General features: G+C 36.4%; 1 protein-coding gene across 1 annotated transcript in view; it reads left to right on the top strand.

Moving 5' to 3' along the window:
- LOC136025765 (uncharacterized) overlaps nt 1–15704 on the top strand; it is a 92077-nt gene that overhangs the window by 30921 nt on the left and 45452 nt on the right. The window contains exon 3 of the mRNA XM_065701751.1: nt 3924–4040. Coding sequence (XP_065557823.1) covers nt 3924–4040 — 117 coding nt within the window. The remainder of the gene's footprint in view (nt 1–3923; nt 4041–15704) is intronic.

The raw sequence follows: 15704 nt of genomic DNA, 5'->3' as shown, positions 1-15704 counted from the left end.
TACATCAGTGCGAAGAATTTATGCTTATAAGGGAAGAATGAGGAGAACAAGGAAAAATTGCACTGAAACGTTAGCCATTTGTAGGCTATTTTTTGTTCGATAAAAACAGAATAAAGCCCTGTATGCTATCTCAACATGCAGCAAGTCAAGAAAATTAGTGTTGTTCAGCACGACATTAGTGCTTTTGTTACCATAGCTACTGAAGATTATGGTTCTTCCCAAAATCAAGTAATATTCATTTTCATTGACAAGAGGGCAGTTACTCTTTAAAGCAGTTTCTTAGCTTTTTATCTCTTAAATATTTTGTTTTTTGTTTCATTACACAAGGTAACCTGAATTTTTATATTTGACTTTGGAATCTTCAAATCATAAGACTATTTTTTTTTTCTCGTGGAGAAGCAACCTTCACATATTTATGCCTCAATTAAAGCACTATTAACTACTAAATACGGATTATGTGTGTTAATAAATTATTTAGTTATAATTGGGTTCTATACTATGAAATGTTAATTTGAGGTTTTTATTGTTACTTTTGCAGTTTTTGTAAAAAAATCCTATTTATTTCTGGCAGAACTTTCATTAATTCTTTTATTAATTCTTAAATTCCATCTAAGGTTGAATCGGAAGCCACAACCTAGTAATGGCCAATAGTATCCAAATAGTAGACGAACTTTCTCTTAGGAACTTTCAAGGTCAAGATATTTACGATTTAATACTGCTTCAGGCATGTTAATTTTTATCATTTACAATAGATCAGTAGTTTGTCATTATGAGCCAAATCCTAAAAAATGCTGCATGGAAGCCCGAAATCCTTCAAGCAAAAGGTCAAATTGAACTAAATAGTAAAAATTGAATTTATCATCTTTGAAAATGCTAAACCTTCGATAAAAGTTTAGTTTGACCGAAGAGAATCGTTTTTTTTTATGCAGATTCCCACTAATGTGTCCATTCGTTTGTTATTTTATTTTCTTCTTTTTCTCCAAGGGTCTCAGAAGCTACTAGGTGGCCCATCCTCATCTTAGAAAGTTTAAGTGGTTATTGGTGCTTTACTGAAAACAGCCCATTTTCAAGAGAGCATGAAAATACTGTCTATTTATATAAAACATTCGTGGGCACCCGTTACGCATCTGCTATTTTGTATTGTTTTCAGCAAAGCGCAAGAAACAAATTGAATGTTACGAGTAATGTCTAATAGGGGTCTAATAGGGGTCATTTTTGCTTGTTGGTAGGACTAGTGTAAGAAACCGGTGTAGGAAGGTGAACTTGGCTGAACACTTTTAACTTCTACACTGTTAAGAGCAATTTATTTGGTCTTTCTCTGTGTTTACGTTGGCATCTTCTTTTGGTAAAGATCCTATGTGAATGCATAATACTCTCGTTATCGATAAAATAAAACTTGAATTGCAGAAAAATTTTCTTGCCGCATGTCTTTAAATGCCTTTTGTTAGTTTGGATAGGCTAAATATTTTTGGAAACTTTATTCTACTGAGAACTCTGAATTTGCAAAAAAATTGCAGCCCATACTTTTGCTTAATTTCGAGGGGCCCCAGTTTTATGACCTGAGAGCGAAACTGTCCTATTCCTCAAAAACTCCTTCGAGAAAAAACGCATATAAACATCTTGCACACTCGCTCTCGAAGCACAAAAACTCGCTCTCGAGTAAACAAAATTGTGTCAGCTTCTTTTTTCTTCCACCATTAATGGTAGCAAAAATAAACAAGCAGGATATGATAATTGCGCAGCTTACGCTCCTTAAATTTTGGTTTCTTGCTGAATCAGATTGTTTTGTGCTCAGATCGCATCTTGGATACGTTTTTATCACTTATTAAATAAAAAAAATATGTTTTTTTTAGCTGAAAGTAAAGAGCGACATTAAAACTTAAAACGAACAGAAATTACTTCGTATATGAAAGGGGCTGCATCCTCATCAACGCCCCGCTCTTTACGCTAAAGTTTGACTCTTTCTCTCAACTCTGATTTTTAAAACAGTAAAAAACTTTAGCGTAAAGAGCGGGGCGTTGATGAGGAGGCAGCCCCTTTCATATACGAAGTAATTTCTGTTCGTTTTAAGTTTTAATGTCGCTCCTTACTTTCAGCTAAACTTTCAGCTTTTGAATCAATGCATGTTTTAATTTTGGCTCTCCGCAGAGGAATGATTAAACCGAAATTTGCAATTTTTTTTTGGCTAAATGGCATTCTTATAGTTTAGATTGAATGATTTTGAGAAAAAAGGGAACGGTGGAGGAAGCCTAGTTGCCCTGCAATTTTTTGGTTACTTAAAAAGGAAACTAGACCTTTTAATTTTTTACGAATTTTTTTATTAGTAAAAGATAAACGTAACTTGTAAATTAGCTTACGTAACGAACTTTTGCAATTTCATACTTTTACTACATATATGAGGGGTTCACCCCCTCGTCAGTACCTGGCTCTTTACCCTAAAGATTAAATTGTGTCCCAATTCATTAAGAATGACCCCAGAATCACAAAAGCCGTAGAATAAATAGTTGAAATGACTAAAAATACTTTAGCATAAAGAGCGAGGTATTAGGAGGAGGCGAGCCCCTCATATGCGTAATAATTTCTGTTCGTTTTAAGTTTTAATGCTGCTCCTTACTTCCAGTTGAAAAAACTTTTCATATTTATTTTTTCATTGTTTATTTTTTTTAATAATGTTAGAAAATCCTGCGCTCCCTTCATGGAAATTTTCTTCCCCCATTACAAATTCCTCGATGGAAAGTTCCCCCAACATATCCTCCTCTTAACAAAACCTCCCTCCAACCAAAAAATCCCCATGAAAACGTCTGTACACTTCCAAATAACCATTACTATATGTAAGCACTGGTCAAAGTTTGTAACTTGTAGCCCCTCCCACGGGGACTGTGGGGGAGTAAGTCGTCCCCAAAGACATAGTTATAAGGTTTTTCGAGTACGTTGAATAAAATGGCTATCTCAGAATTTTGATCCGTTGACTTTGGGAAAATAATTAGCGTGGGAGGGGGCCTAGGTGCCCTCCAATTTTTTTGATCACTTAAAAAAGGCACTAGAATTTTTTATTTCCGTTAGAATGGGCCCTCTTTCAAGATTCCAGGACCACTGGGTCGATACGATCACCCCTGAAAAAAAAACAAAAAACAAACAAACAAATAAACACGCATCCGTGATCTGCCTTCTGGCAAAAAATACAAAATTCCACATTTTTGTAGATAGGAGCTTGAAACTTCTACAATAGGGTTCTCTGATACGCTGAATCTGATGGTGTGATTTTCGTTAAGATTCTATGAGGATTCTTTTAGGGGGTGTTTCCCCCTATTTTCTAAAATAAGGCAAATTTTTTCAGGCTCGTAACTTTTGATGGGTAAGACTAAACTTGATGAAACTTAAATATTTAAAATCAGCATTAAAATGCAGTTCTTTTGATGTAGCTATTGGTATTAAAATTCCATTTTTTAGAGTTTTGGTTACCGGGTCGCCCCTTACTACAGTTCGTTACCACGAGCTGTTTGATTTTAAGTACTCACGATTTTAAGTCTCATGTTGTAAAAAAAGGTATACATATGCCGTGTTTTGGGATTGGCGTGTGTTTTTATTGAGATAGAGTAGTCATTGTATAGATTTGGTTTTAAAAAAAGATTCAAGTTTTGAAAGTAGTAAGAAAATGATTTTTTTTTTCTAAAGTAAGAATAACAAAGCTCGGACTGAATAAATGCCTTCTAAGTGGTAAAATGTGCAACCAAGGCTACATTAGGGAATGGATTTTGAGACGATATTGGCCTAAAAATAAATCTTTTTGAATATATCTAAAAATAAAGCAAAATACTTCGAAATAGCGATCTACTTCATTTTTTTAGTCCTACGTAAGTCTTGGTTACTTTTTTAAAGTTTTATTTTGGTATTTGTTTAATTCCTGTTAACAATTATTATAGGCAAAGGGCCTATTCTGCTCGTGCCAAAAGACCACAAAGTTTAACGCTGGAAGATGGAGATTTGGATTTGTTTGAGAGCCGAGTGGGCTTAGACACAGAAATGAGGAGATCTTTAAGGTAAGCCATTCTAAAATGAGACTTATTGAAAACTCCGGTCAGAAGTGAAGCAAATAAAGCTATTAATAGTTTAAAATTGTAAACTTGATGTAGCCTACAAACAAATGCTAATCCAAATAAAGGTGATTACTTTCACCTTTTTTCTTAAAAGAACGGCTAAGTTTATAAAGTTGAAACTTCCAGGGTAAATTGAGCTAAATCTGGAGAAACTATATGCCTTCTGGTTTTCAAAATGGTCTTAAGAATTTCAATTAGTATCAAGTCGAAACCTTAAATGCAGTAGTGCAGCCAACATAGATACGGAAAGAACACGCTATTTGGCACTAAAGATACAGACTATATCCGATTTAGGTCATTGACCTACATACAGAAATGTATACAACGCTTACAACATTTGCATAATATTAGTGTCTGAGCACGATTAGAAACTATTCGATCTTCATTGAATAAAAGCAATGTCCAGTTATTATAATAGTTAATATTCAAGACATGACAATTACTTGAGTGTATTTTTTGTCTTTTGATAATATTATTTAGTATTGACTATATTTTTCGTCTTTTGATAATATTATTCAGTATTGGGGTATGTAATCATAAAGTTGAAATTAATAAAGTTGTATATTTTTTAGGCAATGAAATGACAACCCTTGGTCATTCAAGTCCCAGCTTCTAAAACCCCTAATGCCTCTTCCCACCGCCAAAATTTTTGCACCCCCTTTTTTGTACTTATTTTTTTGAAGTTTTATTTTTTTTAGTTTTTTTTTAAATTTTCTTTTAGTTAGAAAGACAGACAGATACTGTCATATTTCCCCATCCCCACCACCAAACCAGGATATCCCTGTAGTACAACCTGTTGATGTTGAGGCAAAAATACGTAAACTAAAGAGAACTTCAATATGCCCCCTTGACATTCCAATTGATTTAATAAAAGCAATTCCTGATAAGTTTTCAAAACCTTTATCAAATATTTTTAATACAATTACTAGAAGCGGTTCATTCCCTAAATGCTGGAAAAAAGGATACATTACACCCATACAGAAGAAAGGTGTTAGATTAGATTTATATGGAGTTCGGCCAATGAAGATAACACCAAAATTCTCTAAACTGCATGAGGGTTTTGCAGTAGATTGGCTTAAAAATACGATCCTTGTACTTATTGATGAACAACAATTCGGAAACATGAAAGGTTTATTAACGACACATTCCCTGGTCAGTCTCCTCGATACTGTATATAAATTACTTGACGAGCCAGATATCTGGCTCAATATCCTTTTACTTGAACTCAAAATTTGATCTAGTTAATCATAATGTGTTATGATTAACATAATGTGTCATAGCTGAATGAATCTAATGTCCCCCATTTTCTAGTTAATATTATTGCATCTAAATAGGAGTCAAGTTGTTAATTATAAAAATGTTTATTCTGATTCACTCTCCATTTCGTGTGGAGTTCCGCAGGGTGCACTTTTAGGTCCTTTACTATTTTTAGTAATGATTAACAATCTTGCTAATGAATCAGCCAATCGATGGAAGCTTATGGATGACATGTCATTGCTCAAAAAGTACAGAAAAAATATTAAGAGCAGTGCAATGGAAATTCTCGAAGACGTTGCAAGTGAAGCAGCCCAGTCAAAAATGAAAGCAAACTCCCATAAATATCATATTATGACATTTAGTTTTCTTAAATCAAAGCCATCATTTGTGACCCCAATACCTAATGAAATAATTGTAACAAAAACTAAACTCTTAAGGGTCACACCGAATAGCGATTTGAAATGGGATCCCCACATTTGCTCTATTGTTAAACAGGCTAGTACATCTTTGTCTCTCCTTAAACTATTTGCTAAATCCTCGTGCCCAAAAGCACATATCCTCCGCCTTTAAACATCTTTTATCCGTCCATATCTTGAGTATGCTTGCCCAGTATGGCATTTCGGTCTTACGGCGGATCAGTCCGGCTGAAAATTATCCAGAAGAGAGCCCTGAGAATTATTTACGGTCAAGGCAAAGTGCCTTACATTCTCAAGGAATTCCACCTCCCTACCTTGGCAGCCCAACGTTTTACTCCTTGTACCAATTTCGTAAATACTCTGAGTTGTAACCCACGCTTTCAATTTATACTCCCAGACCATTATTGCCCTCCAAAACCCCGTTTACCTCGATCAAAAGCATAAGAAATCCCAGTTTTAAATCCTATTGATGAACTGAGCACTACAGAAAGAGCTATGTGCCAGCGTTTGTTGAAATAATAAATAAACGAAATTTGTAATGCATCATGTTAATGCGTCATTTATATTGTTAACGTGTTAGTTTTGTTGTTTCATTTTTATATGACAGGCCAGTTGGATTCATCGGTGTATGTTTTTTTATAATGTACTTACGTTTTTACTTATGTCCCCATTTTATTTTTTCATTTTATTCATTGTACTCACTGTATTTGACAGGTCAGTTTGACTGACAGGCCATCGCTGTAGACAATGTTTGAATATTTCACTTATATGCTTATGTAGGCTAACTAACTGAAGGCAACAAGTTCGGTAGTTTTATGTTGTGAGAGTTTCCTAGATAATAAAGTGCTTCCTATACTCCTTTTTATTCATTTTACTTATGTTACTTAATTTTACTTATGTTCTTATGTTTGTGTACTTATGCACTCATTTTTACTTATTTTATTCATTGTACTCATTTTATTTGACAAGCCAGTTGAACCCATTGCTGTAGGCTACGTTTATATATTATACTTATGTGCTTATGTTTTCTTATAGACAATGTAGGCTAGCTGACAGAAAGCAGCAAGTTTGGCAGTTTTTTATGTTGTGAGAGTTTGCTTGTTAATAGAGTACTATTCATTCACATAGTCACTAGGACAAGCAAACACCCACCCAGACACCAAAAACTAATACAAACACACAGATTCATACACACAAATGCCAAATACAGACACTAGAACAAGCAGCCACCCACAAAGACACAAAGGCACAGAGAGTGAGAGAGACAAAATCACATACAAACATGCAGATTCAGACAGATAAACATAAAAAGAAAAACATTGAGGCAAGCAAACACCCGCCTAGACGCACAGGAGCAGAAAGTAAAAGAGACAAAAATACATATAAATACACATATTCAGATATACAAACAGGCACAGGGACAAGCAAATACCCACCTAGAAACAAAGGGGGCTAGAATGAGAGAAACAAAGACACATACAAACAAATAGATTCAGTCATAGAAACGGACCAACGCAGACACTGGGACGAGCAAACACCCACTTAGAGACACAGGCACAGAGAGTGAGAGAGACAAAATCACATTCAGACAAACAAAGAGACAAAGACAGACACTGCGACAAGCAAACTCCCGCCCAGACACAAAGACAAAGAGAGTGGGAGAGACAAAAACACAGACAAACATATAGATTCAGACAGACATAGAAACATACAGACATACAAACAGACATAACTAGACGCTGGGACAAGAAAAACCTACTTAGACACATAGGCATAGAGAGTGAAACAGACAAAACACATACAAACACATAGATTCAGACATACAAACAGACGAAGAAAGGTACTGGGACAAGCAAACACTTGCTCAGGCAAACAAGCGGCATTTTTGTCAGAGAGACAAAAACACATACATCCACACAGATTAAGACATACAAATAGACAAGGACAAGCATTGGGATAGGCGAAGCCCAGCCCAAACACACAGGCATAAAGAGTGAGAGAGAAAGAACATATGCATACACACTGATTCAAACATACAATCAATCAAAGGCAGACACTGGGACAAGCAAACACCCACCCAGGCACACATGTACAGAGAGTAAGGGAAACAAGAAACATACAAACACACAGATTCAGACGTATGAACAGACAAAGACAAACACTGGGAGAAGCAAACAACCACCAAAATCCACAGGCATAGAGACTGAGAAAGACAAAATACATACAAACACTAAGATTCAGACATACAAAGAGACAAAGAAAGGAACTAGGATAAGAAAACACCCGCCCAGACAAACAGGTGGCACCTATTTTTGAGAGAGAGACTAAACCACAAACATACATACAGATTAGGAGGTACAAACAGACAAAAAAAGACATTGGGACAGGGAAAAACCATCCCAAATACACATCCACAAAGAGTGAGAGAGAAAAAGCACATTCAAAGACGTGGATTCAAACATAAAAACAGACAAAGAAAGATACTGGCACAAAAAAATAACTGCTCAGTACACAGGTACATAGAATATTAGAGATAGGTACATGCAAACACACCGATTCAGACATAGAAACTGACAAAGACAGACACTGGGACAAGCAAACACCCACCCAGATCCACAAGCCCAAAGACTGAGAGACACAAAAACAGAGCAAACACATAGCTTCAGACAGACAAATAGGCGAAGGAAGATACTGGGACAAGAAACATGTGCTCAGACACAAAGGCACAGTGAGAGAGACAAGCAAACAGCCAGTTGATTTCTACCTTTACCCTGGTATTGCAACCAACCTACAATGCCCAACTTTTATAAATTAACTTTATTCATATTAGGTTCATTTAGGTTCACTTAGTTTGGCATACCACGCTTATTGAGCCTAAATAAACCAAACTTTAATGAAGTTATTTTTCTTTCTTTGTCTGTCTTTGTGTCTTTGTCTGACTTTGCCTCTCAGTGTCTGTCCTTGTCTGTGTGTATGTGTGAATCTGTGTAATTTTATGCGTTTTGTCTCTCCCATTCTCTGTGTCTTTACTTCTTGGTGGGCGTTTTCTTATCCCAGTGTCAGTCCTTGTTTGTATATTTGAATCTATGTGTTTGTATGTGATTTTGCCTCTCTCACTCTCTGTGCCTGTGTGTCTCGGTGGGTATTTGCTTGTCCCAGTGTCTGTCTTTGTCTATTTGTATGTCTGAATCTGTTTGTTTTTATGTGTTTTGTATCTCTTACTCTCAGTGCCCTTGTGTCTGGGCTGGTGTTATCTTGTCCAAGTGTTTGTATTTATCTATTTTTATGTCTAAATCTGTGTGTTTGCATATGTTTTTGTCTTACTCTCTCTCTCTTTGTACCTTTGCGTGTGACTGGGTGTTTGCTTGTCCCAGTGTCTGTCTTTGACGTGTCGTATTTGTATTCGTGAATCTATTTGTTTGTATATGTTTTGTCCCTCTCACTCTCTGTGCCTGTGTGTCTGGTTGGGTGTTTTCTTGTCCAACTGTCTGTCTTTGTCTGTTTGTATGTCTAAATATGTTTGTTTGTATGTGTTTTTTTCTCACTCACTCTCTTTGCCTGTGTGTCTGTGCGGCATTTTGCTTGTCCCAGTGTCAGTCTTTGCCTGTTTATATGTTTGAATTTTTCTTTCCGTATATGTTTTTCTCACTCTCTATCCCTGTGTGCCTGGGCGAGTGTTTGCTTGTTCCAGTGTCGGTATTTGTCTGTTTGTATGTCTGAATCGTGTGTCTGTATGTGTTTTTGTCTCGCTCACTCTCTATGCTGTGTGTAACAGTTACTGATTGCTTTTCCCAGTGTCTGTCTTTGTCTTTTTGTGCGTCTGAATCTGTGTGTTTGCATGAGTTTTTGTTTCTCTCATTCTCTGTGCCTAAGTCTCTGGGTGGGTGCTTGCTTGTCCCACTTTCTGTTTTCATCTGTTTGTGTGTTTGAGCCTGAGAGTGTTCATGTGTTTTTACCTCTCTTACTCTCTGTTCCTGTGTGTCTGGGTGGGTGCTTGCTTGTCCCAGTGTGTTTTGTGCTTGAATACATGTGTTTGTATGTGTTTTTGTCCCTTTCACTTTTTGTGCTTGTGTGTCTTGGCTGGTATTTGCTTATCTCAGTGTCTGTTTTGTCTCTTTTTATTTCTAAATATGTGAGCTTGTGTTTGTTGTTTGTCTCTCTCACTCTCTATGCCTGTGTGTCTGGGCGGATGTCTGCTTGTCCCAGTGGCTGTCTTTGTCTTTTTGTATGTTTTAATCTTTGTGTTTGAATGAGTTTTTATCTCTCTTATTCTCTGTGCCTATGTGTCTGGGGGGGGGGGGTTGCTTGTCCTAATTTCTGTCTTCGTCTGTTTGTATGTCTGAATCTGCATGTTTGTATGTGTTTTGTCTCTCTTACTCTCTGTGTCTGTGTGTCTGGGTGGGTATTTGCTTATCCTAATGTCTGTCTTTGTCCGTTTTTTTGTCTGAATCCGTGTGTTTGTATGTGTTTTTGTCCTTCTCAATCTCTGTATCTTTGTGTCTTGGTGTGTGATTGCTTGTCTCGATGTCTGTGTTTTTGTGTTTATTTGTGTGATTCTTTGTGTTTTTTTTTGTTTTTGACTTTCTCACTCTCTGTGCCTACTTGCATAGGTTGGCGTTTGCTTGTCCCAGTGTCTGTCTTTGTCTGTTTGTACATATGAATATATGTGTTCGTTTGTAGTTTTGTCTCTCTCACTCTCCTTGCCTGTGTGTCGAAGCGACTGTTTGCTTGTCCCAGTGTTTGCCTTTTTGTATGTTTGAATCTGTGTCTTTGAATGAGTTTTTATCTCTCTTATTCTCTGTGCCTATGTGTCTGGGTGGGTGTTTGCTTGTCCCAATTTCTGTCTTCGTCTGTTTGTATGTCTGAATCTCAGTGTTTGTATGTGTTATTGCCTTTCTTACTATCTGTTACCGTGTGTCTGTGTGGGTGTTTGCTTGTCCAAGTGTCTGTCTTTGTCTGTTTGTATGTCTGGATCTATTTGTTTGTATCTGTTTTTTTCTCTCTAACTTTTTGTGCATGGGTTGTCTGGGCTGGTATTTGTTTGTCCCAGTGTCTGTTTTGTCTGTTTGCATGTCTAAATCTGTTTGCTTGTGTGTGTTTTTTGTCTTTCTCCCTCTCTGTGCCTGTGTGTCTGGGTGGGTGTCTGCTTGTCCCAGTGTCTGTCTTTGTCTATTTGTATGTCTGAATCTGTGTGTTTGTATGTGATTTTGTCTCTCTCAATCTCTGTGTCTGTGTCTTTGGGTGCGTGTTTGCTTGTCCCAATATATGTCTTTGTCCGTTTTTGTGTCTGTATCTGTGTGTTTGTACGTATTTTTTTCCCTCTTACTCTCTCTGTATATGTGCCTGGGTGGGTGTTTGCTTGTCCCAATGTCTTCTTTGTCTATTTTTTATGTCTCAATATTTGCGTTTGTTTGTATTGTGTCTTTCTCACTTGTATGCACCTGTGTCTCTGTGTGGATGTTTGATTATCACAGTGTCTTTCTTTGATGTCTGAATCTTTGTGATTGTATGTGTTCTGTCTCTCTCATTCTCTCTCTCTCTCTCTCTGTGTGTCTGGGCAACTGTTTGATTTGGTCCTGCGTCTGTTTTTGTCTGTTTATATGTCTAAATTATTTGTTTGTATCTGATTTTGGCTCTCTCACTCTCTCTCTCTCCCTGAAGCTGTTTGGCGAATTCTTTCATTTCTGATACATGAACGAAGTCCAGCTGTTGTTCACTTAGCGGTACATTTACAGAATGGACAACGTGTTTATTTTTCGGAATCCAACGTGCGACAAAGAGCCCTGAATCCACCGGATACAACGTTAACTGCTTTCTTTTCATTATGTCAAAATGATTCGTTTGCAAAAAAACTGCTGTATACTGAAGTGCCTTTGTATTACACGTGGAATGCTAAAAATAAAGTATTTGAACGTCGAAAACAGGGTAAGTCAGTCGACGGCCAACCTACCATCTTCAAAGATACCCCGATAGGAAGACTCTACACCATTCAACCCAATCAACATGAATGCTTCTTTCTCCGCCTGCTTTTGGTGAATGTACCTGGTCCGACGTCCTTTGAGTATTTGAGAAGTGTAAACGGTATTATACATGACATTTACCGTAGTGCATGCCAAGCTCTGAATTTCTTGGAGATCGACCAACACTGGGATAACTGCATCAATGAAGCGTGCGAAACGTCAACTCCTAGTCAATTTCGTGCATTGTTTGGAATCATACTAACAACTTGCTCTCTTTCATCTCCTACAGAGTTATGGGAAAAATATAAATCGAAAATGGCCGAGGATATACTCCATCGAAAACGGCTAGAGACATCAGATATGACTTTTGATTTTACATCAGAAATTTATAACTACACTTTAGTTATTATTGAAGATTTGTGCGTATGTATGGCAAACAAACCTCTTCAGGGTTTGGGAATGCCTTCACCTAATCGTAACGCTGCTGTTTCAACATGTATAGAATTGGATCGTGAACAAAGTTACAGCACGAGTGATCTATTGTCGTATATACAAAATAACATTTGTAAGTTAACGTCTGTGCAAAAGGACATTTATGATAAGATAATGCATTGTGTCGATAACAACGTTGGAGAAATCTTCTTTTTGGAAGCGTCAGGAGGTACTGGTAAAACATTTGACATAAAATTGATTCTGGCATCAATTCGATCAAAAAATGACATAGCGTTGGCAATTGCGTCGTCCGGAATAGCCGCAACGTTGCTGCCTGGTGGAAGAGCTGCTCATTCCGCTTTGAAATTGTCTCTGAATTTTCATTCTACAGAAACTCCCACGTGCAATATTTCTAAATCATCTGGGATGGGTAAAGTATTGCAGCAATGCAAACTTATTATTTGGGACGAGTGCATAATGGCACACAAAAAATCGCTCGAGGCTTTGGATCAATCATTGAGAGATTTGCGAGGGAATTCGAAACCCTTTGGCAGCACATTAACAATGCTTGCGGGAGATTTCAGGCGAACGTTACCTATAATACTTAGATCAACCCTTGCAGACAAAATGAATGCATGCCTGAAAAATTCTAATTTATGGTCACACGTAAAGACATTAAAATTTACTACAAAATATGCGTGTCCGATTGCAAAACGATGACTCTGGTCATGACTCGATGGTCATCTGGTCGATGACTCATTTTCAGATCAATTGCTGGCAATTGGAAACGGAAAGCTCCCAGTAAACTCAATTTCAGGACGTATACAACTGCCTGCTGAATTCTGTAATTTAGTGACGTCCAAAAATGAATTGGTTGAAAAACTATTTCCGAATATTCTAACCAATTATAAAAATCATAAATGGCTAAAAAAAACGAGCGATTCTGGCAGCCAAGAATATAGACGTCCACGAAATCAACAATATTGTTTTGACCAAGATTCACAACCAGGCAGTCCTTTACAAGTCAGTCGACACAGTTCTGCAACCAAATGAGGCGGTTAATTTACCATCTAAATTATTAATTTCCCTGGATCTCCCAGGGTGTCCACCAAACGTGCTACAACTAAAAATAGGCGTACCAATAATATTGTTACGAAATATCAACCCACCAAAGCTTTGCAATGATTCCAACGGATCTGCCTTTTCAATTTAAAAGATTGCAAATCCCAATTCGATTAGCATTTGCAATCACCATCAACAAAGCTCAAGGGCAATCATTAGAAAAATGCGGTATAGATCTTAATACAGATTGTTTTTCCCATGGACAATTGTACGTTGCATGTTCGAGGGTCGGTAAACCTGACAATCTATTTATATGCAATGACAATGGGACAGCGAAGAATGTTGTATATTCGCAAGTTTTACGTAGTTAATTTGTATTGTATATGCATATCTACCTATCTATCTATATAAAAATAAGTTGTATGTATGCATGTTTGTTTTTTTGTAAATAGAGCGTTAACATATGACGTCAAATTAAGTATATAAGGTTTTGTATATGCACAGACAATGGGACAGCCAAGAATGTTGTATATTCGCAAGATTTACGTAGTTAAAAACATATATATATATATATATATATATATATATATATATATATATATATATATATATATATATATATATATATATATATATATATATATATATATATATATATATATATATATATATATATATATATATATATATATATATATATATATATATATATATATATATATATATATATATATATATATATATATATATATATATATATATATATATATATATATATATATATATATATATATATATATATATATATATATATATATATATATATATATATATATAGATCTATCTATATTCACAGGTGCGACATAGTGACACAACTACAATGGCGCGTAACTAATATGACACGTAACGACTTACGCGCGCAGGGGGGCTTGGGGGGCGCGAAGCGCCCCCACTCACCAACTAGGTGTTGGGGTGGCGTGAAGCGCCACCCCAACAGCTAGTTCAAAATAAAGTAAAGGGTGACTAAAACTTTGGAAATTAATTTTATAGGAATAATTAGAAGCATTTCTATAATGGAGGCGGTTGTTGCCAGCTCAACGCTCACTCTTTTTGCTAACACTTGCAATTTAAAATTCAACAAATATGACCAGTTGAAAATTGTAAGCGGTATATTTACTGGTTGTCATTCAAAATTTTTTGTTCTGTTAAATTTTTTGTTCTGGAATATTTTTTGTTCTGTTAAATCTAAATGATCGCTCCTGTTCTTGAAAAATGGTGGTAAAACGAAATTAAACTTTTTATCACCGTGGTATTTTAATAAACAATTAACTCTTTAAGCCCTGGGCTAAAAATACAAAAATTTAGTACAAAGAAGAAGGAGTTAATATAAATGGTGGAACCATCCATAATTAGTATAATTTTGTTACGAGAGGAACACTTTGGTTTTTTCCTGTTTTTTTTTTCCTATGCCGCCGATCTCAGCTTATTCCTGGAAACTGGTAAGGGTATCACCTGTGAGGTTTTTACGGAAAGTGTGGACCTTAGGGCGGATTGATGAATATCACATTACATTTTGGAAAGCTCCGCAGAACTCTTGCCTGGGGCCAAAAAGAATGGTTTTTTATTGTCCACAAGCCAAAGCCTATGGTGTGCGAAGAGAAGTGGAGTTAAATAGCCTATGTCAGAGAGGAGTATCTGAAGTTGTGCAGCCAAGCTCTCGTATCATCAAACCAGGTTTCTGCTTCCGAGTGGAACGCTCCGTTCTAGCAGGCAGGCACCACTTTCAAACTGAAGATGGACTAAAATCTATAAGTGTTAAATGTATGCGGCAATTACCTGGCCCCACAGCCAATATATCTTCTTTGAGTGATAAATAGAAAATTTTACAAAAGAAAAATGTGGCATTTTCCCACGGGTCCGATAGTGCTGCCATCTATTGTTTCTACCCATTTCTGTTCGTGATTTCAGCTGAGTTTATCATTCGGTTTTTCGGACTTAGGATTACGGTAGAGAAATGGTATCAGATGTGCCTAATAAACTTTAAAAGTTCTCTCATTGCTAAAGAAATTGGAGCTTATCCTTTGCTCGTTTTTAAGTGGTGACGTTAGAAAGTTGGCCTACGGCAAAAAAAATCAACTTTTGAACTAGGACACAAAAAATTTTTTTTTGACGGCAATCGATAGCTCTTGATGAGCTGATCAAAGTATATGACATCTATTTTTTGGTACAAAAATTCTTTCATGAGGTATACCAGTTTGAAAGTTTCAAGGGGTGTACAACTTCAGTAGTAAGGTACACACTGAAACGAAATCTAGGCCGATACAAATTGTGAGGATATAGAGGACTTGTAAGCAACATTAAGCTGTTAGTTAATAATCACCTTCGGCAATGAGGGGTTAGCAACTTTCCCTAGCTGGTGTATCTATTATTTGTTTCCAGTGTATTTGATGGTAAAACCAATTTAGTTCCAATGGTAAGAC

The sequence above is a fragment of the Artemia franciscana genome, chromosome 4, assembly GCF_032884065.1.
Source record: "Artemia franciscana chromosome 4, ASM3288406v1, whole genome shotgun sequence".
In the NCBI taxonomy this organism is placed as follows: Eukaryota; Metazoa; Arthropoda; class Branchiopoda; order Anostraca; family Artemiidae; genus Artemia; species Artemia franciscana.
Note: the sequence above shows the minus strand (reverse complement) of the source record. Positions and strands in the feature narration are given on the sequence as shown.